The sequence below is a fragment of the Egretta garzetta genome, unplaced genomic scaffold (genome assembly GCF_000687185.1).
Source record: "Egretta garzetta isolate BGI_Z169 unplaced genomic scaffold, ASM68718v1 scaffold299, whole genome shotgun sequence".
NCBI lineage: Eukaryota > Metazoa > Chordata > Aves > Pelecaniformes > Ardeidae > Egretta > Egretta garzetta.
Window position 1 is genome coordinate 1,382,729 of NW_009260696.1, and position 23,133 is coordinate 1,405,861.

Consider the following 23,133-nt stretch of genomic DNA (forward strand, 5'->3'; position numbering starts at 1 on the left):
CACTGAGAAAGTTATATTCAGGAATGAAAACATGAGAATAAAAAGCACTTTCAGCCTTTATGGCTGGCAGGTTTGAACACAAAGAGCTAATGCAGAAAGCATTTCTAATTCCGACCAAGAAATGTGCACAGGGTACGCAGGAGGTTTGGGCTGTTTGGGCATTTCCTGCCTTTTATTCATTCCTACACAAGGTTTAAGAATACATTTTTCCCCTGAAAATATGAAAGTGTCAGATCATGTTTTCTCTGCACGCATTTGACTTAACATCCTCAGAATCTTTGTTTTCTTTTCTTCTCTTCCCCACCCCTGCCTGTGCTATCTCTAACTCCAGTTTGTCTCCTTCCCCTGTAGAAGGTTTCTGATATGAGCAGGGAGGTTATGGAGGGCTTTTCCTCAGATTCTAAATTTTTGCCTAAATTTATTTTCCAGTTTCTACCCATTTGCTCTTGTGCCAACATTTTTCTTTCAGCAAACGTATTTATTCTCCCACCACGATAAGTAATCCTTCCCTCGATGCCATCATTTTCTTCCAATAGAAAAGCCATGCTCCTTTATTTAGAGAGCAAGGTAAAGCCAAACTCATTTGAAGGTGGAGCACGTACCGGTGCTGAATGCAGGCAGCGAGGCTCGTGGGGCTGGGAGCTGCCAGACCCCACCATCCCAGAGGGTCCTTCCAGCCTCAGGTCTCCCGTTCCTCCATGCCAGCACCACAGTGTAGCGATATAGATGGGCCAGACCCCTTGGAAGTTTTTTTTCCCCTGCATCTTTTGACTTTCCACCCAGTCGTGATTTTCGGCCGAGCATCCTCGCCGTTGTGACACCTCCTGCCTTCCCACTTGCAAGCCACCATTTCCAACCTGCACATTTTGCAAAACTTTTTCTAGCAGGGATCTGTTCTTTAGCTCAGTCTTCTCCCTGTTTGACCTTTTTATTGTTTAAGCTTTACAGTGTTATGTTTTACACAAAGATAGACAACAAAATTGCCCTGGAGCCTCTTTTAACGGTTCCTTTTTTTTTTTTTGAACATAACTTCAAAATGACAAATGCTTCCTGATTTGTCTCGGAGAAATGAAATAGTACACGTAGGGAAGGAGGGAGCACTTTCACTGCTTCCTCATTAGCCAAGGAAAGATTCCCCAAGTTATAAATTGTATCTGGGAGAACATTTTGAACAGAAATCGCTTGGATATTAGTCTTTATTTAACCGATAAAAACTGAAAGAAGCATCTTGATTTGCATAAAATAAGCATCTGGATTGGAAAAAATCTTTCTTCGTCATTTTTCTGGAAAGACAAACTAGCAAGCTGCCTTCTCTAGCAGGAAAAACAATTCCCTGCTTCCTATCTGCTTGGTTTGAAATGTGTTGTGTACATCTCCAGAACCAGAAAAATGCCAAAAGGACTCTGTAAATTTGAACTTTCTGTTCTGTAAAATGTTTTATAAATCAGATTCTTTCCATTGTCTTAGTTTTAGGAAATTTCAATGAAAACTAGGGGGTTTGTTTTCAAAGCACTCATTGCCGCTCTGCCCTTTATGCAGCATTGAGAACCTAAACGTGAAACGAGCTATGAACATTGGTGAAGGAAACAGCACTGGTTTTAATTCCTCCGTGTTAAGAAAAGTTCTTAGAGAGAGAGAAGAGCGAAACACAAGTCACGGCTTCAGCCTTGTCCAAGCGAATCGTGCTTTGATTGCATCCCCTATCGCGGTGGCGTTTATACCCACGCGTTACATGTGAGATGTACACCCTTCATTCTGCATTCACTTGGTGGTGGTGGAAGCGACAGGACAAGATGAAAGGAAAGAACCTGGCCCTTGCTTCCTCCTCCAGGCGATGTTGCAGGTTACTTGGCAAAGAAGCGGTGGAGAAACGCTTCCTTAGGAAGCGATCTGCATCATGCAGTCCTTTTAGTTTACCTCCTCCCTTCTTCCCAGAGTAATTAGTGAAGTTGCATGTAGTCTCTTGGTAATTTCCCAGTTGTGTTGTAAGGTTTTTTTCTTGTCAGTACCCACTTATCAAGCTTAAACTCTAATTATACTTATCAGTGCTGAAAATTGGCTATTATCACTACTTAAACTCCTGCTAATTGTAAGAAATACTTTCTTAGCAAACTGTTAGATAATTTTACTTACCGTCTAGATGTAATAAGCTCCACTTGATTTCTTTTTTTGCGTTCGAACCTTCTCTTATTTTTTATCTGTATGGCTGTCCCAGGGGTGAGTAAGGTGGTGACCGTGGACATCAAAGGGAACTGGCAACGCTGGTTGAAGGTCCGAGATCTTACCAAGGGCATGACCTATTTATTCAGAGTGCAAGCCCGAACCATCGCCTATGGACCTGAACTGCAAGCCAACGTCACAGCTGGGCCAGCAGAAGGTAAGTGGAACCATTAAACCGTGTCGCAAGCCAGATCAGTGGCGGTCCAACAGGGGGGAATGGCGCACTCAGGGCTTAACATGAGTTTCCAAACCAAGGAGAAGCTGGGTCACAGGAGCTCAGGACACGATTCAGTGGGTTTCGCAACTGCCCATGAAAAATGCGTTTCCTTTTTTCCTGAAATCTAGAAGTCTGATGTGAATAAACAAAACAGTGTGAATAAATCCTAACACAAATGGGCTAGCCAGGGATTTCAAAGCTGCAGCCTGACAGCGCTGTGCGCAGCTCTGACTGTACTGCTCTGCGGTGGAGTCAGAACTGGAATAACTCTGCCGAAACCAGCAGAGGTTCCAGGATGTAAAGGCACAAAGAATTTACATTTATTCTCTCCTGACTGGCTTATGCAGAGGGAGGGGTCTGCGAACACCTGTATGTCAAGAGGAACTGCAGGCTGAACACCAGCTCGGTTCAATGTGTGTACCAAAAAAGTTCGTTTTCTTATTTGATCAGTGATTTTGAGGAACAGATAATTTAACAAGGCAAATGCCCTACAATGATATAGGCCTGTCCAGTAAATCACAGACCATCGATGCAATGGTCACACTTCTGATTTTTGTTTCTTTTGCAGCTCAGGGAAATATTTGCTCCCTCCATCAGAGCCACACCTGGCAATTCCACCCTTCTGGGTGCCAGCAAGCTTTCATTTTATCCCCGTACCCTCCGTAGCCATTATCTGGGACAGCAGCACTGCAGATCCACAGCCTAACTCCCATGCCCCACCACAGACAGTATAAAGCAGGAATCCTCTCTAACACGGCCGTGGCATCTTCCCAAGCGAACGGGGCAGGCAGCTCTCCCCACGAACCTCTCCCCGAGACTCGGAGACTGGTTTCGCCTCTGAAGTCAGAAATAGCAGTGGCAATGTGCAAACACTGCAGATATGCTAACGGTTAAAATGAGAGTGTTTTTTCTCTTTCCTTCTTAACACGGGTACCCGTAAACCCCAGTCATTGATATGTAACTGCCGGTACTAGAGCTAGTGAAAAATTTCGGTCAGTAGCCCATTGAGCTGGTCTATGTTGCCTATATGTTGACCAATACTTTTAGATCATTTTTTCCCCTATATCCGTAGAAGAAATGAGGAACACTGCAGGCTGTCTGTGATACTGCTACCATTTGCTATTCTTGTTTCATCCTTCAGGGTCTCCTGGCTCCCCTCAGGAAATTCTGGTGACAAAATCTGCTTCTGGGCTGACGCTACAATGGACTGAGGGAGATTCAGGAGAAAAACCCACAACTGGGTACATTATAGAGGCACGGCCCTCAGGTAAGCAGTGGGAAACATGGAGAGCTTGAGATCACGAGTTCTTTTCCTTCAGTCCATGCTGAAACCCACCCCGCGGTGGAGAGGTGGTTTGTCATCCCAGTAAATTAGTGGGATTTTGTCAGAGAACGCTGTTGCTAGCCAGTATTAAACCCTTGTTGGTTTATTATGCGGTTTAGCACATTTTCTCCTGTTTAGGAGTAGTCACAGAAAATTACCCTGAGTGCTCTGGCTTTCACTGTTCTAAATCACTGGTAAATCATCCAACTGATGAGCTAATATAGTTAATAATTAAAACTCACTTAAACACTTACAGCATCTTTCATGCGCAAGGACCAATAAGTACTTGCAAACTGTATTTTGAGGACCACAGATAGAAATCTGTCCTCTGCTGCAGAACACAGCAGCTAATTACTATTTTACTGTTAATAGCAGGGCCAGGACTCTAGCACCATGTATGTATTGCTCTCCCCATTCCTTCTGCAGGGAGGGCACTGGGGGCAAAAGGAATCCCCCCATCGCCACGGTTTTTCTTGGTGCTTTGCCAGAGCTCCTTTGCTTCTGGGATTTGCATCTTACTGAAGCTGCTCTCTGCTTTTTCCAGAATGTTTCCCCAGTTGGACACTGTCATTTTAAAAGTAGGTGCATGCTCCAGCCTGTTCACAGCCTCTCCCAGCTTGCTACCCCTTGCGAATTCAAGAAGTGCACACTTTCTGGTCACCAAGTCATTAACAAAAACCAGTGAATGCTGCCAGCCTCCTGTGCAACCTCACTTGGTAATTTCCCTCCACTCTGGCAGTGAATGTTGATAACCATTCTCTGAGTACAGTTTTCCAGCCGGTGATGCATCTACCAGATACTTGTTTCACATCGGCTGTGTTTGAATGTCATGATGTCAAAAGCTTTGCTGAAGTCAGGATAGATGATGTCTGCTCTTTCTCCTCTATTGACAAGGTCTGCTACCCTGTCACAGGAGGAAATTAGACATGATTTATACTTGACATATCCATGTTGGCTGCTTGTTCTTTCCTTTTTTACTTCTAGGTGCTTGCACATTGCTTGATTATATATTGATTAAATGAATGCTTATCTGTTTGATTATATAAAGGATCCTACCTGTTTCTTGTCTGTGTCTTGAATGTAAGGTTGCATTTCAAAACCAGCCGTTTTAATTACCTTTAACCAGATCAGGAACAAAACCATTGCCTGCCTTTCTGTGGTCATCACTGAAGGTGCAGATTTCCAAACTTGCATCTGATGGAATTTGCTCTGTAGTGAGGCTCTGCCATGACCCTAAAATTTCTTCCTAATTTCTGTCATTTAATTGACAATTGCTTTCAAACCAAAGAGAAGGAAAGCGTGTACTTTCTCAAAGCACTGGAGTTTCTGAGAGCAACCAAAGATTATTTTTTTTTTCTTAATTAGAGGCGTGACACCTCTGGGCTTCTTTTTCCCTTACATCACCTTATTGATTTCTGTCCTTATTTCTTTGTAAGTAGAAAATACCCTGTCTTATTTGAACAGCATTGTTTAGATAGCAAGTTGAACTGAAAGCGTTCATTGAAGTTGACTTGCCGGCTCACAGTTCCCCAAACAGGGTTTTCTGAGTAAGAGTATTTCAGAGGGAAACCTGCAGCCCACATACAGATTGTCTGCAAGCTGGAAATTCAGCTCATGTGAGCGGTGACGTTGCAAACTCATGCGATGTTCCCGGGCTTGTCTCACCGTTGGATGTGAACGAACATTTTGCAGCTCATGGCTAAGGATGTAGGATTTGTGCCTCGCTCTTTTTGAGTAGGAAGAAAATAGTCCCTCCAAGGCAGGTCTGAGCTGCATTAACCCTGGGTCACTTCTGCTGGCCCCACTCCACTGATCCTGGAAACACACAGAAGAGGTCTTATTCTGCTCTTGCAACCTGACTGTTGAGGCATTTAATTCCCCTTCAGATTATTTTAATCCTATTCATGCTGCTGTAGCAAATGAACTAGGCATTTGTATGCTGGATTCTCATCCTTCGTTCTGGTTGCAGCTGTAGGAAGCGTGAAATGTGATCCAGGAGAGGAGACGGACTAATTGGAACGTTTGCTTATTTCACCCAAGCGTCGGCTCCCTTTCTGTGCCGCTTTTCTTCCTCATCTCTGCACGGAGGAGTTTGAAATCTGAATTACGAGCTTAACAAAAGCAGGGAGCTAATTCCTCCTGTCAGGGCTGGTCATTCAGAGCAGCTTCTGTTTTAATATAATTCTAAGAATTTGCTTCTGCGTCTTGATTTATATGGGTAGTAGAGCGTGGATTGGAGCAACCTTTGTTTTTAGGGAGTTTTTGTCCAAGAGAAGAGCAGTTGACTTGTGCCCTTCACATAAAATCAAGGAAGGAAAAGATATATTCATCCTTCTGAGATCAAAAAAGGGGCCTTGAACAGACAGATGAAAAGCTTTAGCTTGTTGCCAATATTTAAATGCAATACCACTACCTTAGTGTTTCACATCTCAAGTGTCATCTATTATAGGCCTCATTACCCCAAACGTTAAATGCTGCATCATCTCATTTTCCCTGCTGTAGCTCCCTGCCAAGACTCTTCCATCAGAGTAGGAGGGTGGCTTTCTGTCAGAAATGGCAAACCCTACCCCCTTGTGTCGCTTCCCTTTGAATTTTTCAGTGCCCTGCTGTGTCTCCCAGGGCTCCGGCTGCCCTGCTGGGTTTAGCAATGGTGGCAGCAGGCAGCTGAGATTGTTCATTTGATCTCCCCGTTTCTCTCCCAGATTTATGGAAGGTGACCAGGCTGCCTACCTCCTCTGCATTTTGAATATACTCAGACACAGGGATGGGAGCAGGCAAACCAATATTTTTTCCAGAGTGATCTGTGCTAGAGGAAGACATTACAGAAACAGAAGAGTTTTTCTTTTCCATCAACTTCTCCATCCCCAGAGAACCAGATTCCAGTTTAGCTCCTTGTGTATTACAAGAAATGCAATTAAGCAGCCTCTGTCACTGCCATCGTGAGCACTCCCTAGACATCAACTAGGCTGGCTAAGGAATGGGTATTAGATCATGTCCTCAGTTTTTACATACAGAGGAAAAGACAGAAGTGGCACAACAGTGTGAAGGTTCCCAGTGCTGCCGGAGGGAGTGAAGCTGGTTTCACCCCTCTTTTCCCACCCCCTACTGCATCCAAGGGTCCTCTCTCTGGACTGTGCTTTAACGGCGGGCACGTGGCCTGTAAACTACTAAGCAGACTTTCCTTCCCAATTATCCCTTATCTATGAAGCCGGGTGGGTTTTGCATCATGCCCTAGGGATCCACGCTGCCAGGAGTGCACATGGATACGTAACTGCCAACCGTGCCACCTTCACGCACGCATTTGCCTCTGCAGTCACGGTGAGCTGCGGGGCAGCCGTGTAAATGTTCGGCCAGTCTGCTTCATGGCTTGTGTCGCCTCAGGAAAAGCCTCCGACCCGGGACGAGCTTCCTCTCCCCATGATGTGTTTTGGGTTTTGTTTGCTTGCTTTTCCCAAGCAGGGGATGACTGAAGCCCAGTGGGAGAGAATTGCATCTTAACATGTTTCCAATAATAATATTTCTAGCACTCGTCAACAGGCTGGTTAAACCTCAGATCAGCCACAAATCACAAGCTGAGGACACAGACAAGTCAGGGAAGTGTTTTCTTTTGCTCCCCTAGATGATCAGTTCCAGCAGATGTTTAGGGGAAGAACCCATCTACTTGGAGCGGGGATTGTCCTTCCCAGAAACGCTGGGTTTCGCTTCCCACACCCTGAGGGCAGATCTCACTTTAGTTTCCTTTCTGGTGTCTTGAGTACTGTTTTTATGTTTTCTTCTTTTTCTATTTATTTTTAAACAAATGAGGGAGTGCAGTGTCAAACATGGACACGAACCAGCAGCAGTCAGTAAATTCAAAGTGAAGGGTGCAGCTGCATTGCCGGCATCTGCCATGGGGCCTTTGGTTTGCTTCTGCTCGCGAACGACATGTCGAGGCTGACAGTTTGTCAGCCTTCACTTCCCATCCTTGTCCTTCTGCTAGTTCGCATGATAATCCAGCCCTTTGCCTCTGACAAATACATCCACGTTTTAATTTTGTCCTCTGTAGGAGGAACACTACCTGCATTCAGCCAGTCCTTAACTCTCAGCAGCTTCTCCCCTCATAAACCTCCTAATGAGTAATTAGGAGAAAGTTTTACAGCACGGCTCTCCTCTTACTCCAAGAGGGGAAGGCTGGTGTTTAAGACCCGAATAACTGACAGCTTTCCATCTCCCCAGCCGCAGCACGGCAGTTGTTCGTTAGTGGCCTGAGTTAGCAGAGCCGGGAGCCTTCGGTGCTGACTGACAGTTTTGTTCAGCGTGGAGACCCTGATTAATTGCCCGTGAAGCCAGGCTGGCCTGTGGGGGCTGTGCACGGCTGCAGCCTGCAGTGCTGCTCCTCGCCGGCACGGGATGGCCGGCGCCTGGCCGGGGCAGGCTGGACATCGTGTTAGGTCGGAGGTGGTTTCACCTTCCCCTGTCATCCAGATCCTTCTCCCCATGCACGTGCCTCACTCCCGAATTGGATGGCGGAGTCAAGGCTGGGAGATAAAGATTAAATCTCACAGCAGCAGGAAATCATAGAATCATAGAATCGCTTTGGTTGGAAAAGACCTTTAAGATCATCGAGTCCAACCTTTAACCTAACCCTGCCATCCCACCACTAAACCATGTCCCTAAGCACCTCATCTATCCTTCTTTTAAATACCTCCAAGGTATTTAATAAGGGGCAGGGTCTGGTAAAGCATTGATAGAAACAAGAAGCAAAGAAAAAAATTTTTTTTTTGAGGAGCCCTCCCTTTTCCATCACACATTTAGGCCTTTTTTAAGAGGCCAAGTGCCCAGTGAAAGGCAATGTGAAATGAAGAAAGGGGCAGATGTTACCGAAGGAAAAGCATTTGCGAGTGTGCAGGTGCGTCCCCGCTGCCAGCTGTGCTGCGCTCTCAGGACAGGGGCTGGGGCTGCCTGAGCCTTGCGCCTCTTTGCGGGAGCCCAGTGTTGCAACTTCTGCTTTTCTTGGCGGTTTTTATGAATTAATATCCAGTTGATATCCCAACCACGGCGTGTGAATCTTTCCTCCCTAAACTGAGTGGAAAATACTGTGTACAGTGTACTAATGATTTTTTACTGAACTTAAAGGCCAGTCTTTGCTATCATGAGCGACCTTCTCATGAATTCTCTTTCAGCTGAACTTCTAACATTTAGAGCAAACCTAGTTTTGAGGGATGGGGGAAGAGATGCAGTGAATGAATTTACAAGTGTGTTCAATATTTAATCTCAAAGTTCACCTCTGAAATAAAATGCTTTTTTAGTTTAGATATATCTGATTACGATCTCTGTCTACAAAAGAGGGGGCTGAATATTCCAGCAGGAGAGAAGAGAAATTAATTGAGGCTCTGGAATTAAAAATCTTGTTGGCCATGGCTTGGGAAGCTGCAGACTATCCTGTGCATAACATTGGCTTGGGGTCAGCAGATGGGGAGATGTAAGGATGTTGTCCCCCTTCCCAGGCTGCCACCACGCAGACTTCTGACCACTGTAGCTGCACCAGCACCTCTCTGGGATCCCAAGGATCACCCGCTGCGTCCTGTCTTGGCCAAGCCCTGTTTCCTACCTCAGAAAAAAAAAACATTTGGGCAAAGATTCTTTCAATTAGTGAAATGGGGGGGGTGGGCCAGAGAAGCTCCAGCCACCAGCTGGAGCTTCTCTGAGTCTCTGTGAGACAGGAATCCCTCCAAAGAAACATCCACCAGGAGCTCTTGCTTCCCCACACGTAGCCAAGGGGACAGAGAGGTGGAAATGTAACGCTGACTTCTCAAGGGTAGTTTTCCCAACTTACTGCGGGCTTTACAGAGTGGTTAAATTTACACTTCTTGGTCTGTTGGATATTCTGCACTGTGTGCCCTGATAGGTTTGAGAAAATGAGTGAGAAAGCGCGTGTGCGAACAGTTGGGTTTGCTGCAATGAGTGTTGAACATTCATTTTTATTGTTGCCTTTTCTTCCCGCATTTAAGTGGCTTTCAATGCAAACAAATTGCTTTTCAGACAATTCACAATGGGCTCAAATTCTCTTATTGCTGTTTACAAATGTGTTTATGAAAGCTCAGGCAATTCTAGCAATTACGGCAATATTTTATAGTCTGAGATGCATCTTCCTCGTATTGGTGGTTGCAACAATCTGACTTTGAAAATGCATCCTTCACTCTCTTCAGAGAAACTAAATCCCAAGCTTCCTTTTTATTACATTGTAAGTTTACGTGGTAGAAATAATCTAGCCTTCTATTGCCCCGTAAAAGGGAAGTCAATATTTTATCTCGTTTTTATAGCCATTGTAATATCCAACTAATACATAACAATGGTACATTATGATAACTTCATTATACTCTGATCATGCTGGTGAATAATGTATTGGTCTGAATTTTAAGCATGACAGAAAAATTACCTATTTTTATTGTTCTTCAGCATTTCTCAAATGTAGCTGGAACAATACATTTCAGCCTGCTTTTTGCATCCACTGAGACTGCCAATCCTTGTGATCAGAAAGGACGTAGTTTGGGGGTTGTTCGTCATTGTGTGTGTTGCTAGATGTGTGGCACTGTACAAATTACCGAGCCAATATTTACTGATGCCAAAGTTAAAACATTCACATGGAAATGCACCTGCAGTGTTAATCGATCCATCTTTGCTGCTATTCCCCGTTGCACAGAAGTAGGCTGAGGGCCAAGTTTTGCTCTGTTACACCAGCACAATTCTGGAATCGCTGTGGTGACTCCAATTAGTTTACACTCAGGTAAATGCAAAGCAAATGAGAGCAGATTCCTGCCTTACATTGCAGCAGCGGAACAAGTCGCCGAGGGTAGTGCTGCTGGCTCCTGCTTTATTGTTACCTTGATAACACCTCAAGCTGCAGAAGCCATGCTGATGCTCGAACCTCGCAGTGCAAAGGACTTTCTTTCAAAGCAGGCAGCTCCTGCGCCGGAGTCGTATCTATGCAGAGGTTATCGTTGTATTCCCGTTGCTGTGGGACATGCAGAGAAAAATAGACATTGCTCGAACAGCTTTGATAGCTAAAAGTAAAAGCCCAATGGGATACTTGTGAGGTCAGATCTAGAAGAGCTACGCTGGCTTAGGCTAGCTGAGAGTTTGGCCCCATGAGGAGACAGTAACTCCATTTTGTCAGCGAAAAGCGCTGGGCACCAATTGTTACTGAAAAGCAGCCCCGTTAGATTAGTGTTTGATTCCCGCACTCAAAATTATTGACTGACATTTTTAATTATAGTTGGTTTTGTTCTTACTGGTAACAGCATCCATCTTGTTGAAAGTTCTTTCCATTGTAGTCAAGTGAATATAAGATTACAGGTATGGATCAGGGACCGGAACAGTGCCTGCTCAGGACGCGCATCGGGATCAATGTCAGTATGGCTGTTGAGAACCAAGAATGCCCTACTGAAACGCTCTCATCAGCATGGCATTGTGTTTCGAACAACTTTGAGAGGTTTATAATACAAACAAAAAACTCATTCCTGTTTAAAAATGCATGGCACAGAAGTGCAGTGCCGGCTGTCTCGCTCTGCGGGCTGTGCCACACTGCAGGCCAGCAGATGCGAGGGAAGTATCACTATCGATAGCATGAAGCAAGCAGCTCTCCAGTGACACCAGTCCACCAGGCACCAGTTCATGCAAGGCCACGGTACTTCCCGCCAAGACCCGAATCTTAGGTTAATTTGCAAAGCCCAGCCTACGCACTTTGATAGCAAAGTCAGTTTTGCAATGTGAAAAGCAGGCAAAACCTGTGTGATCAGGACTCATTAGTGTGGCCGGTTGCTTTGGGTTTACCCGCTCTGTCAAATAACAGGCGTGCAGATGTGGTGACCTTTTCCGGTCGGGAGGGACCCAGATGGCTGGCAGCTGCTCTGGCCAGCTCAGGTCACCGTGGGTGCTGCTGCAGATTTTAGAGGAGACCTCTTCCATCTGGGCTAAGACCCCATCATGAATAAATGCCTTTACAGATGGGGTCTTGCAGGGCATTCTGACACCTTTGTGTATCACTGAGCAGCCTTCAGGTAAGTATGTCCACTGCCTGTGGTTGAAACCCACAATTAATGACAATTTTTTTCCCTGAGCAGAAGGAAGTGCCAAGTTGCACGGTTCATGCCATTTCTCTCCTTGCTGCTTTCCTAGACGAAGGACTGTGGGATATGTTTGTGAAGGACATCCCTCGCAGTGCTACCTCCTACACAGTCAGCCTGGACAAACTCAAACAGGGCGTGACCTACGAATTTCGGGTGGTGGCTGTCAATGAATTTGGCTATGGAGAGCCAAGTGTTCCCTCTGTGGCAGTATCAGGTAATCATGGATTTGTATGTTTTTTTTAATATCTTTTCCAACAGAATTTCTTGGGGTTGGGGGGGAAGAGGGGAAAAAACCCACCCCAGATTCTCTGGTTGCAATGAATAATCAAGGGCAGCTTGTTTTCACTTGTTTTAGGATAAAACCCGAGTAATACAGTGGTGACTCAAGGCTTGTTATCACAGTGTGCTTTACTCTCAAGAGGAAAAATGCATGTGTGCCATTTTTAAGTTTGATGAAGAACCTTCTCAGGAATGTCATGAATGTTTATATGTAAGATCTCTTGCCCGAAGACTAATTTACACAGTCTACTATTTGTTTGCTTTTTCTCCTTTCCTAATCTGTTTTGTTTACTCTGCTTCCTTCTTTTTTTCCCAGGGTTTTCTGATAAACATTTTCTGTGCTGTTTTGTATTTAGCTCTCAAAAATACAGAAATGTAGTTTCACAAAATTACTCCTGATATCCTCTGCACTGGCAGTTCCAGTACAGTGCGATGCCTCCAGCCCCCCTTCATCAGAACAGCTCCTTGGTGATGCTCTCGGGCTCTTCCCACCCTCCTTGCTCTCTTGTGCTTATTCCTAGTAAATAGGGTTATGGCCTAAACACGCTTCCAAAATCCCTTGGAGCAGCCTGGCACTCTGGTTTTCTGAAGGAACTTCAAGACCTCAAAAAGCAAATTCCATTCAGCTTGCCACATCTGGGCAGCTGGAGTTCCGTGGCCTCTTGTGCAGTGGGAGAGCTCACCCTCCCAAAAGCTTTGCTGGGGTCTCCTCTTACCCTTGCCCACACAGCTGTACTCCAGGTTGCCTCTGAGCAACAGGTTTCATCCTCTCTGCCTCAGCAAAGACAGACAAGAGGAACAAAAGAACCTGATAAAGCGGTTTTGTGATTCAAAATTCTGGAGAGTCCTGAGAACCTGGCAGTGCTCCAGTGTCTGGAGTGGCTTTTATCTCTTTGCTCCTCCAGTGAAAAGCATAAACACCATTCAAGGGTTACCCAGCAGGCAGGAGCAGTAAATGCTGCTATCGCCACCGTGACGTGACTGCGTTTGTCCTTACACAATTAACCACTTAGCCTGGGAGAGCTGGCTACGGATTTCAGCCCGAGTGCTACCCCTGCTTTTCTCCTTCAGGCCAAGGGCATAGACAACTCGCTTCAAACACCAAAAGCCAGTGTTTTTCCTATCTGTGGTTTCACAGGGGCTGCGACACGATGTAAAGGGTCAGTAATCACGTCAGTCTTTCCTTTCTGGAAGACATTATTCCTCTGAAGCTGGGCATGCAGCTCCTTGTGCTGCTTTTTATAAATAAACCGCTTGTTTGTAAGTTCTCCGCTTGAACAGAACTATTTAATTCACCTCCTTTTGATGCCTCAGTGTTCATCTCAAATTGCTGCATGAAAGTAAGAGCTTTCTGTTGAGATTCACAGTCATAAAAGTATAAAGCATTTTAGGCTGGCCACTTCAGCTAGCACAGGGAGGTATAAATTGCACCGAATCTGCTCAGCCCAGCATGGCTTTTGCAGTTTGCCTTTAGGACTTTATTGGCCTGGCCTGGCCTCCTAGCAAAGAATGGCTACTTTTCACCGCTGCAGAATACCCGGTGATCTGGAACAAATTTGAGCTCGTATCATCAGACTTACAACAGCATTGTGAAGTTGGTCTCCTGGCATCGCCCACTCCTACCAGGTGTTCTTCTACCTTATGGACTACAGGGAAATTATATACAACTGCTGGCTTGTGCTCTAGCGGTAGCATTTTTTCACAAAGCTGAGGGATGCTGGCAAAGAGAACATCACCACAAGAAAAGAACAAGACTTATTCCTTTAAACCAAGACTGGCAAGATAACTCTCTATAGAAAGGGGAAGTTAGTACCATTTTGTGTCTCCAGTTGAGGTTAACTGGGGTGAAATTACTTGAGCTCGCACAAAATCCAGGGAACTGAATTGATAGCCATGTGCTGCACATCAGGCTTGGCAAAGCTGACGGGGAAAGGGAACAGAGTAGCAGTGAATGTTGGAAGTTGGAGTTAGTGGAGGTACTGAAAGACACTGAACCACGTGGACTTTGTTCCCAGGCACTAGCTGTATTTTTCAAAGAACCACTGAGCGGCGTTTTGGCGGGGCAAGCCTCTTAAAAAGTGGAATAAGTGGTTAGTGGTTCCTTTGACGCAGGGAGTACTAAGCATACCGCAGTAGTCAAGAAATGTAGGTGTGTAGAGCTGTGGGAAGAAACCTCCCTCCCTTCACTTGGCAATACCTTCTTCTTAGCTACGGGATTCCGGAGCGCTGAGCTGCGTGTGTGAAAGATGCTTGCGGAGATGTTGGAGACACGATACGCTCCTGTTCTCTTTGCCTTCTTAGAAGTGTCAGCAAGCCCCTTGAAAGCCTGGCTGGAGAGTAGACTACGTTACCTCCTTTGAACACCTCTCTCTCCTGAACCCTGTTATAGATGCATCGTTCACTGTGGGGAAGAAGAGAAAATTTTGAAGGAGCATAAAGTGGAATTGTTTTTTATTTCTTGCTCTTTCAGCACAAACAGAAGCCCCTTTCTATGAGGAGTGGTGGTTTCTGCTGGTGATGGCTCTCTCGAGTCTGATCCTCATCCTCCTGGTGGTATTTGCGTTGGTCCTCCATGGCCAGAGCAAGAAGTACAAGAACTGCAGCACAGGTAAGGCATCGGCTCCGTGCCGGCCACACACTCTCAAGAGCTGTGGGAATTAGAAACGTCTTCCCTTTGAACCCCTGATTTAATCAGTATGGACTCTCTTTATAGGTATTTTATTTGGCAGGAGACTTGGATACTTTTGCTGTCTGGTTTGGTAGAAATGGCTTTTGCCCATAGCTATACTGGGCAACGAGTGTCTGATCTTACCAGGTTTTGGATGCTAACCAGCCATGGGCTGGGACAGGACAGCATCTGGAAGTCCCAGGGACTGTAGCAAAAGCCAAGGAGTCTGGGTCAAATGCTTGGCAGAAGACCACAAAAAAGGAATGAGCTGAGACTTCATTTAGCTTTGTCATCATTCCCTGATAGATGGGGAGAAGGAGAAGGATTCTGCTTTTCCATGGCTGTACCCAGTGCAAATATTCTAGGTCTGTATGTGTGAGGACTGTATCGCAACTCCTTTGTATTAAATAGAGTGCCCTGCATCTCGCATTCATTCCACAAGCCAAGCTGCAGTTGCTGGGCTGGGGGCCAAGCAGCTAGGAGGTGTCTTGGTTATCTGGACCTGTTAGACTTTAATGCATAATGAGCATCAAGCTTTAAATTCTCCTCTAGTTACGATTTTTACCAGTCTCCTTTCTGAAAGGAAACAGGAGCTACCTGCTCTATAACTAGGAATGTTAAAATAGTCCCTGATCAAAACGCCTAGCTCTGAATATTGTTTTTACCTTTTCTTCTCCTTATGTGATAAAGTCCTGGAAGGGTTGTTCAAATCTGTATTTCTCTGATAGCCTCCTCCACCTCCAGCAAGACATTGCTCTGATACCAGGAGGTGCCAAACAAGGCACATTAATGAGTAGGATCAGGTGGATGGGTCCTTGCGCTACCCATTCGTAGGCATTAATGTAAAGAAGGAGTCTTTCAGGAGGTATTTAGTAATTCAGTCCCAAAGTGAAGATCTCTTCTTTCTTTATAATTCACTTCTAACAAGCGTTAGAAAATCAGATTTCAGTCCCATGAGATAGAAGATGTATGAATACAGTGGCATTTTACCAAGTTAATACTATTACATATTTGTATGCATAGCTCATAGGAAATCTCTCATCTTCTTAGTTTTGCTCTGTTTGGGGGACAGACATGAAAAGACAGGTCTGACCTGTACTGTCAGATATCAATGTTCACACTGAGTCTTAATGTAGCACTGAAATTGAAGCCGAGGATAAAGTACCTGTCTGCTGCAAAGTGGCAATATGCAACCAGTCCTTCTCCCTGGGACACGAGCTGAGCTCACACCTTTGGGATTACGAAGAATGAGCACGGGAGAGAATAAGCTCTTGCTATATTTAATCACAAGAAATAATACACTTTGCTGTATTTTCCCTCTTCTGCCAGTCCCCTGTCCTTTTCCCTGCCTTACATTGCCCAGTGATTTCTCACATCTGTATCTTATCCTCATTACAGCTCTGACATCTTTTTCCCATTTGCTATCCAGTTACCCTCTCTCTTGCTTTCTTCCCTGCCTTTTTTTTTCCCCTCCTTTTCTTCTTTTTCTGCCTTTCCTAGTTTTACTTTCTCTTGCTTTGCTTCAGTCAGCATGAATAGGATTCACAACACTTGATTTAGGACATCTTCAGTGGCCACCTGAATTAGTCACCTCATTTCTATTTATAGTCAAAAGACAAGAATAAGCACTTTTGGAGCACAGTTCATCTGCGCTATTTTAGATACTTACCTCCGAATGAGATGCATCCATCCATGCCTACTCCTTTCCCCGCTTGTGGCTCCTTGTGCCAGTTCACGCTCCTGACAAGCTCCTCTCCTCCACTCTGGTTGTTCTTACTTGGCAGCAAGAAAGGTAAAGAGATTTTCCCATAATTAATGATGCCATAAAACACAAAGAAGGAAACATTAGCTCTTACTATTTGGGGGAAAAGTGCCTTTGTTTCAGCTGAATCTTTCATTGCCTGGTTCCAGGTAAAACCATCTCCAACGTGGAAGAGTCAGTCACCCTGGATAATGGAGGCTTCACTGCTCTGGAGCTCAACAGCAGACACCTGAACATCAAGAGCACCTTCTCAAAGAAGAATGGAACCAGGTAAGAAGCTGGGAATACCACCACGCTCTTGGAAATGGCTTTTTGTCTGGCTTCAAGCAACTGTTAAATAGGCAAAGGGGAGAGACTGAAGTCTGGAGGATGTATGGAGGACTTCAGTGCCCAAGTCACTGCCCTAGGCTGTGATGCTGGCTTCTAAGTATGATTTAATTGCGTTATTCCAGAGAAATGAAAACATCCCTTACACTCACCCTTTACATTTCCTAGGTCTCCTCCTCGCCCAAGCCCAGGGGGGCTGCACTACTCTGATGAGGATATCTGCAACAAGTACAACGGAGCCGTGCTGACCGAGGGCTTGGGCCTGAATGAGAAGCCCTTAGAAGTGTCGGAGTCGGAGGTAAGGGTTTCCCTTTGCCTTGCCAGATGTTGCCCAGTCACTGCAGACATTAATTTCCCCGCTGAATCCTGGCAAGTCTTTGAAGTCCCAGTCCCATACCTGCATTATACTGCTTGGTCATTGTTTGTCCGTCTTGGGGACTTTAAAATGTCCGATTCACCAGGCTGTTCGCATCACATCTTAAAATTAAAATGTCAAAAGAAAAAATGACAAGCAGGACCCAGCCACAGCAGATTCCAGACCTGGCTTTGGTAACTATCCACAGTTTTCTAGTCTCATGTAGAAAGGCAAGTGTCATCAGTCAGCCAGTGCGCGCTGACCTCTCCGACAAGGAATCGCTCATCCCCTTCCGCCTGTGGGCTGCAAACTTGGAGCACTTCTGAGAAAATGCATATATGCTGCAAACTAACCAGCTGGCAGGTTACCTAGGTGAGGTTGAAGGTGGGACGCGCTTTGGATTGTCGCACTGACTGAAGTATGGGATGTGGTTTGAAGTTTTCACAGTGCCTTTTTTAGACAGCTACAGCGGACACCAAGATTTGGAAGAGTGGTAGAGTCATAACTGCTGCCTCTGTTTACAGAGGGGGTAAGTGGGGAATGAGTAACCTGCCAGGGAGTACATTGCCACGGCTGTGAGAGCCCAGCGTTCAGGTTTCTGAACACCCCAGCCCGCAGCCTTAGTCTAACTCACGAGGAGCTTTCTGCTCGAGTTGCCTTTAGACTCTGTTTTCCAAGGAAGATGGGTGTATGCCAGCATTATGCCAGGAGGAGAGGAGGCTGAGGGGAGACCTTTTCGCTCTCTACAACTGCCTGACAGGAGGGGGTAGCGAGGTGGGGTCAGCCTCTTCTCCCACGTAACAAGTGATAGGACGAGAAGAAATGGCCTAAAGTTGCACCAGGGGAGGTTTAGATTAGATAGCAGGAAAAATTTCTTCACTGCAAGGGTTATCAGGCACTGGAACGGGCTGCCCAGGGAAGTGGTTGAGTCCCCATCCCTAGAGGTATTTAAAAGATGGGTGGACAACATGCATGTAGAGATGGTTTAGTAGTAGACAGATACAGTTGGACTCAATAATCTTAAAGGTCTTTTCCAACCAAATGATTCTGTGGTTCTATGATTATTCTTCTGGCAGTGCTCCATCTTGTGTCTTGTATCCACTTTAAGAAGAAAGGAAGTGCTTGTGGTCTGTAAAAGCCCAACGGTGGCCAGGGGTGAATAGACACACTTGAAGGGATATCCAGAAAGGTAAATCTGTCTCTAAAATCGTACGTTGTCAGCTGAGATCCTGACGAATCTGAACTGACAGCGCAAGAAGCGAGCAGTGGGCCAAACCACACCGCTGACCCTTCTAGCAAGAATAAATCAAGAGCAGCAAGCAGTGAAAGAAGATGACAGTTTTCATCTGTAGCTTTTCTGCACCTGCAGCTACAGCTGCTTTTCCTGGCTACCTAGCTCTCACCTCCTGTTAATTACCACGGACAGCCTGCTGCTTTGTGCTGCCCTGTGGCCGACCCGTCGTGCGGGCGGCTTGCCTTGGTGCAGCTCGAGCCCCCGTCTACGCAACGCATGAGCGTTACCCTCCAGATGAAGCACGTAGTGCTGTGGTCATGTCACTGTAACAACCCAGCATTAAACCTGTCATTAAAACAGTTTGCTGAGCATGATCGTGAATTTAGCACTGGCACCTTTTGACATTAATTTCAATGCCCCATGTGGTATCTCCTGGTAATGCTCAGAAGTCTGCTTGCAGGGTGTCGTTACTGCCTTCTAGATGCACTGTTTGTACAACACAGAAGAAAGTGATTTGGGTTTTGTTTTTTTTTTCTCAGGCTATTATTAATATTATTTATTTACTGTGTATTGCAGTCGAGCCTGAAGGTCTCAACTGAGATTCTAGTGTTTTTGTGAAATCTGTGTGTGCCTGTGAGTATGTGAACAAAATACGCCTCCTGTTTTTCCTTGGGGCTTAGATATGCAGCCCTTCTGTGTAATGTCTTTGATGCTTGGGGTTTTTTTTGTGGTGAGGAGTGCTTTTAGGCATGAAATGTTAATACGCTCCCAGTAGAGGTAGCAATAGGAGATGCTGCCTTTTGATCAGCCTGAAAATGCTGTTTACGTCGGCTGGTAGAGAGAGGAGGTAAGGGTGGGTTGGGGCAGAGGTGGGTACAGATGTTTGACCGCTCTCTTTTCAAGTATTCCTGTACCTATTAGCTCTTCCTGTTTGTATTTTCTGTTCTTTTTGTTTCTATTCTCAAAGGAGATCTTAACAGACCCACTCTGTTTTCCAAGAATTTCAGAAATTCCATCTCTCTTAGCAGGCAGAAATGTTTCCCATTATATGAAAAGTTAAAGATACCTTTTTATGTAAGAGCTCTACCCAGGTTTGGTCCTCTGCAGCAAAGGGGGTCCCGATGCCATTTTCCTCTAATACATCTTCACGTGGATCTCAAATTCCACTTAATACCATGCACGCAAGGGCAGGCAGGGCCAAAACCTGTGCTTTTGCTTTCAAGCCGCATGTCATCTTGTTGCTGCGTAGTCTTACCCCTGTTGCCTGAGGTGTCAAGATTTTATATGGCAAAGAAGGAAGCTTGCTGGCTTCAAATCTCATGGGGTTTAGTGAACATGAAGAAGTCTGCAAGAAGCTCTCGGGCTGACTGACTGCACTTACAACACAGCTGCCCAGGAGCCTTCCTCCGAGCTCCCTCCTGATGTGGAGAGCAAGAGAGAAACAAAGAAAATCAAGCAGTACTCTTAATATTCATAAATCAAGTGGTTAACTTACCCCATGTCATGAAAGCCAAGCACCAGTGCTGTTAATGAGGTTAAAGTAGCTTAATTGGCAGGTATGGAGCACGAGAGTGCTAAGAGTGTAATTTCTAAATGATTAATAATAATAGGCTTTTAGATAATGAGTCAAGTGGACGAGGTGCCGGACAGATAATGTGAAGAAATTCGGTGTTCACCATGTACAGAAATTTGATGATGTATCTGCGGCGTCATCCAGCCACGGAAGAAGGGTTTTACAGGAGGGGAGGGAAGGCTGGCGTGTGCTTGTTTGTTCTCACACATCCTTGCGGTCTCCCAAAAACTGTTTTCAGGAGATAACACTCTCACAGGTTGCGCACCTTATCAGTCACGCTGGGCGTGCCCCCCTCCTTCCCAGCCGCTCTCTGCAGCCTGACTTTCTCAGCCCTGTAGGAAGATATTACAAATATCCACTTAACACTTAATAGGGAATATGGTTCAACTTGTTTCCAATAAAGTTCTCCAATGATTTTGACAAGCTGGGCGCCACGTGGAAACCAGCTGCGGGTGACACGTTAAATAAGCAAGGGTTCCCATGTCCGGAGAAATCTTTTTGCATAGCAGGTTACCTTGTGGTTTTTACAGCATATTCCTTTCATCTCAACCAACAGATACTGCTGCCACCTACATTTTTAGAAACAATCTCATAAGGTGTTTTTTATGCAGCTGCTTTAAAACAAAAAATAAAGATAATTGGAACTATTTTCAGATTTCCCATTGACTGAGCTAGCCAACTCCGGTCGCTCACTTGCCTCTGAACAGCACTTGTGCATTTCGTGCTGTCAATAAAATACTTAAATAGCCTCTCATTTTCTGTATTTGTTGTTCCATATAGGCATCCACGCACCTTTGGTTGACAGTCTGTAATGTCACCGCACACCCAATCACGCCCCAGCCTATGGAGGTTTCCAAGGTAACAAAGCCACAGTCGCACAGAAGGGAGAAAACCAAAAACAAAGTAAAAAGCCCTGCAGCATTTTTATTTACTCAGTAGTTTAAAACCCACTAAAAAGTAATCCTCCAGTATAAGCTGTCTGTATTGTTGTGCAAAACAGGTTTATCTTGCTACTCCCTGATTTTCATCAGTGCAGAGGGATGCAGGATGGCAATTTAGAGAATTCCTTGCTGGTAAGGGTGGTTATTGGTACCTTGTTCGGAGCAGACCTTAGAAGATACTTTAGAAACATGGACGGAATAGGCAGTTCCTGCCTGTTCTGAAGGAAACACGAAGAAAACATGTTGTATCGGCGCTAACAAGTAGGTTATCCTTTCCGGCATCAGTGCTAACGCCGGTGAAAGGCTGAAGTTACTGCAGCTATATATGTTTCATGGAAGTAGCTTCTGAAAGGCACTGGCCTTATTTACACCAAATTAGTCTTCTCTTTCAGTTGGTATAATGGATTAATTAGTGGACAGATAATCAGCAGGTGGTATTGTTTTAAATTCCCTCTTTCTGCTCATGGCAGGTCCAAGTGACACTGTATTTCAAATGGCAGCAGCCCATCTAAAAGTGTTCTCAGTATTTATCCTCTTTATTATGTTGACTTCTGTCAATCTCGAAAGAACTTGGCTTAGGTACAGAAATTATATTAGTTTTGTGGGTGAGCATTTTTCTGCTAGCGATGGACAGAAATCAAGTGGCTGACATCAGTATTATTATACCTATCAAGTCGTGTCGGTCCTCTGGATACTGCTTCTTCTCAGCATTTCTTCTTAGAGCTTCCAGCCTTTTACTTGTCTTTATGTTTCTATATATCTGTGGGGACATCAGGAAGACCAGTAAGGAGCCACTAGAAGTTTACGGGTTCTTTTTCTCCTTGTGCTTATGACACCTCAACTCAGCTGCGATCCGTCTTTTCAGCAGGGGGTTGTGTCTTTGGGGGGTGGCTGAGCGTGTCCAAGTCAGTAAGAGTGGTGGTGGACTAGGGAAGGAGTCAGAAGACGCAGCAAGGGCAGCAGTAGCGTTGTGCCTTTGATGGAGGGAGCACATCCGTGATAGCTAGAGGAGTTCACACCTTCAGGTGGTGCTTCTGGTGAGTGATCCATAACCACCTGCCTCTGCTCAGGACGTAAAGACTTCTCTTCTGGGTGCCTGCATCATCCCCCAGCTTCCCAGGCGCTTTTTACCTTAATGTTAGGTGATGGAGCTGCAGCAGAGCGTTTGGCTGGTGCAGAGTGCAACACCTTGACTCTTTGGTTTGGGGATCTTTCGGTCTGCAGGTAGAATTGGCTGCTTCTGCAGCTGAGGACCAGCCTGCCTGAGCTGTTGCTGCCTGCTGCCATGCCACCACGTCTGCAGTCCTCGGAGGCACTCTTGGCGGAGCCCCATACAAAACTAGACAGGGCACTGCTGGCAGGATGTTTCCTGCAGCGGTGCCCAGACCCTGGAGCTGCTCTCTGCACCCCCTGGCTGTGAAGTGGTCCAAATCCCGGGATGTTCCAGGCACGCCGCAAAACCTACCTGTTCAGGAAGGTCTTTGGAGGGAGTTGGGTGCTGGCTTCCCGAGGCTGGCAGCTAGTGCAAAGGAGTGTCTTTTTAGGATAGACTTGCTGAATTCCTTCTGGAATAATTATTAAATGCTGCTTAGGGATTTGTTGTAATATTAATTACATGTCAAGGCACCTGAGGCTTTGCATTCTGAAAATAATCAAACAGTACATAATTCTGAAAGAGCCAAAGCACGGTTAACAGTGGTAGGGAAATTTTGCAAAGCTGTAAAGAGGTGCTTTGCTCAGACTTTTGGAAAACTCTGAAAAATTTTTCAGCTCTGTCCATCTCCCTCTGTGCTGGAAAATGGGCACGAAATAGTATCGAAGCAAAGAGGTGGGATGATGGATGCGATGCCCTTTTCAAACGATGGTTCGCAAGGCATTTGAGGATTGTTCTTCAGAGCACATTAAAAAGGAGCTTTAGAGGAGGAGTGACTGGTGGTGTGGCAGACAGGATCGAGAAGGATGCGTGTTTGCTGTGCGGTGTCATAGATCAGAACGATACCAACCTTTTGAAACTAATTGCAGCAACTAACAGTTACGAGCCGCACTTACCCATCTCTCTCTTGTATGTCTTAGGCAGCAACTCCTTTGATATTTAATTGCCTTTAGAATCAGCTATGCAGATTAT

General features: G+C 45.5%; 1 protein-coding gene across 2 annotated transcripts in view; it reads left to right on the forward strand.

The window, feature by feature from the left end:
* The window catches only part of SDK1 (sidekick cell adhesion molecule 1), a 419,730-nt gene that overhangs the window by 395,203 nt on the left and 1,394 nt on the right, over positions 1–23,133 (forward strand). For both annotated transcript variants that reach the window (XM_035901353.1, XM_035901352.1), the window contains 6 exons: positions 2,216–2,377; positions 3,579–3,704; positions 11,919–12,083; positions 14,619–14,756; positions 16,728–16,848; positions 17,074–17,203. In XM_035901353.1, the coding sequence (XP_035757246.1) occupies positions 2,216–2,377; positions 3,579–3,704; positions 11,919–12,083; positions 14,619–14,756; positions 16,728–16,848; positions 17,074–17,203 (842 nt within the window). The remainder of the gene's footprint in view (positions 1–2,215; positions 2,378–3,578; positions 3,705–11,918; positions 12,084–14,618; positions 14,757–16,727; positions 16,849–17,073; positions 17,204–23,133) is intronic.